The 2,500-nt window shown below is 39.2% G+C and overlaps 1 protein-coding gene across 7 annotated transcripts in view; it reads left to right on the top strand.

Moving 5' to 3' along the window:
- The window catches only part of mapkap1 (MAPK associated protein 1), a 90,877-nt gene that overhangs the window by 46,272 nt on the left and 42,105 nt on the right, over positions 1-2,500 (top strand). For all 7 annotated transcript variants that reach the window (XM_077585664.1, XM_077585662.1, XM_077585658.1 and 4 more), the window contains one exon: positions 2,375-2,500. This exon is cut by the window's right edge and continues 20 nt beyond it. In XM_077585664.1, coding sequence (XP_077441790.1) covers positions 2,375-2,500 — 126 coding nt within the window. The remainder of the gene's footprint in view (positions 1-2,374) is intronic.

The following is a 2,500-nucleotide window of genomic DNA, read 5'->3' on the forward strand; positions in this document are numbered from 1 at the left end:
TGTCTGGACACCCGTAAAAATACAAATGGCCCTAGAAATTTGATCAATTGAATAAATGTGATCAAATCATCACTTAAATATACAATACACAATGTTTTAGAGTTATGTTTTACTAATTGTGAATTACTTTATCTCTTATTAGGAATCATTACATTATTCATTCTCTTATTTTTTCCTTATTATTTCAGCTATCTTTTTTTTGCCAAGTGGTGTCGTGTTTGCGGTGATGAAGTTCTGGTGATCATCACGGAATATTTGTTCAATCATTGACATTGCATCATTAACTCTTTGACTGCCAAAAACGTTAAATGACGTTTAGTAAAAACCTACGGAGGGCCGCCAAGGACGTTAAAAGACGTTCTCCATTTTTTTTTTTTTTGGGCGGGGGAAACGGGTGGAGGAAAGCCTTGGCCAGCTGTGGTGAAAGTTTTAAGCAGATCTAGTTAGCCTAATGACTATTTTTGGCTCCTAGATGGCAGCAATGAGTCTCTTTTGACAAGATTGGGTAGGCGTCAGTAGAAGACGTGAGGCGGAGCTAGAGGGGACAATGGCTGGGGATGGGAAGCGAAAATGGCGACCGGTTGCAAGCAGCTCACGCTTGAGCATTTTTTTCAAAGACGAAAAGCATCGACCAGTGCTAAAGAGCACATTGATGACGACGATGATCATCATCGATGATGATGATGGTGACTCCGAGGTTGGAAGCGTTGACGCGGCATTAGAAGACGTGAGGCGGAGCTAGATGGCTGAGGAAGCGAACAATGGCGACCGGTTGCAAGCAGCTCACACTTGGGAATTTTTTTAAAAAATAAAATAGATATTATAAGATGTCATAGATGGTGGATTCAAACAGCCCGCCGTCATGAGACACTTTGCCCTCTAGATGATTGACGCTGCGAGGCAATTCTTACATTCTTAAATGATATATAATACATGCAAAAACCATCCATGGCCTTAAAATTTCAGTGGATGAGAGAGTTGTCACAGTGATATAAAAGAGGGACTACTACCTCTTAGTTAAGTTAATATTTAACTTAATTGGCAGAGATGTTTTGGGGTTATTGTTTATTCATTAATAAAAGTTAGAATTAGGGATACCCCGAAATGAAAATTTTGGCCAAAATGAAAAATGCTTGGCTGAAAACCGAAACGGCGAAAAAAAATTATGCAAATTTTTACTATCATTGCATTTATTATAATTAATTACAATTATAATATTATTATAAAATATTTATTTAGCACTGGCATTTTAACAAAGCACAATATACTTGTAATGTGCCCACACCGCAGACATGTTGGCTAATGGTACATTAAACACCAAACGAGGGTTGAGCATTTTCTAGCGGTGCGATTGCACTTTATAGTCAATGTAGTTCGCACAGGCAAGGACGGATGCGTGCGGCAGGACAAGGTGCGGCACACTTAAAATCGGCACATTCACATATTCATCAACGTTTAAAAATAAATGAATACATTTGTTCGCACCAGCTAATCGGCTTCGGGAACAGACTGTAAAGTCACACACAGCGTCCCTGTACACGTCTGTCATCACCCGGAGATAGCGGTAAGTGTTTCCGTGTTTAAAACTGTTGATAGCAATAGTGCTAGCATCAGCTAAAGTATTTAACACGGATGCCGGTGAAAAAGTGGAAGCGTTCGAGGGGCACTTATAAAAATAAATAAATAAGTAAGACGCTGCAGGAGAAAGAGTGGCTCACCTGTACTGCAGTACACGGCAGTTCTGTCTTTTTTCAACCCACTTAAATATTGTACACCAAGCGACGCCCCTCTCCTCCGGTGTGCGCAATGACCCCGGGTGCTGCTGCTGCTGTGTGCAAACTCACACGGTGAAAAGCCAGCAAGAAGAAACGGCGCAAACTCACCCCCGCGTTCAATATTTAATTCAAAGACGCTTGCTTGCAGTTTTTTTTGGGGGGGGGGGGGTTTTGGCACCACAACATATTTCGGCTTTAATTTTATTTCGTCCAAATGCCGAAAATGGCAAAAGTTTTCGGCGGCCAAATATTCGGTGCATCACTAGTTATTATTGCAATGTTCCCCAATGCGGAACTAATAAAAGGTTGTCTTATTATCTATATATATGACAGAAATACAATAGATTTATTTAAACAATAGACATGTTAGTTTTTTTGGTGTGCACTGCATTAAAATTTTGAATAGTTTTCTGAGTGACTTGAAAAAAAATATTGTAATAAGTCCAGGTTATTTATGACCCTAATGTTAATTGTTGAAGATTAAAAATGTATTCAGTGTAATTTGCCGTATAATTATGATCATGTAGTTATTGCCATCATCATTCATTGTTTTAAACAAGTGTATCATGTTTTTTGTTGTTTTGCTTTCTGTTAAATAGAGGATCTGGGGTCCTTTTTTGAAAAACGAGATTTTAAAGACAGATTGCGATCAACATGTGTGAAATCTACCCTTTCACTTCGACTGGAGCAGTGTCCCCAGCAGCTCAACAACCCCTTCAATGAAT

The sequence above is a fragment of the Vanacampus margaritifer genome, chromosome 14 (assembly GCF_051991255.1).
Source record: "Vanacampus margaritifer isolate UIUO_Vmar chromosome 14, RoL_Vmar_1.0, whole genome shotgun sequence".
Lineage (NCBI taxonomy): Eukaryota > Metazoa > Chordata > Actinopteri > Syngnathiformes > Syngnathidae > Vanacampus > Vanacampus margaritifer.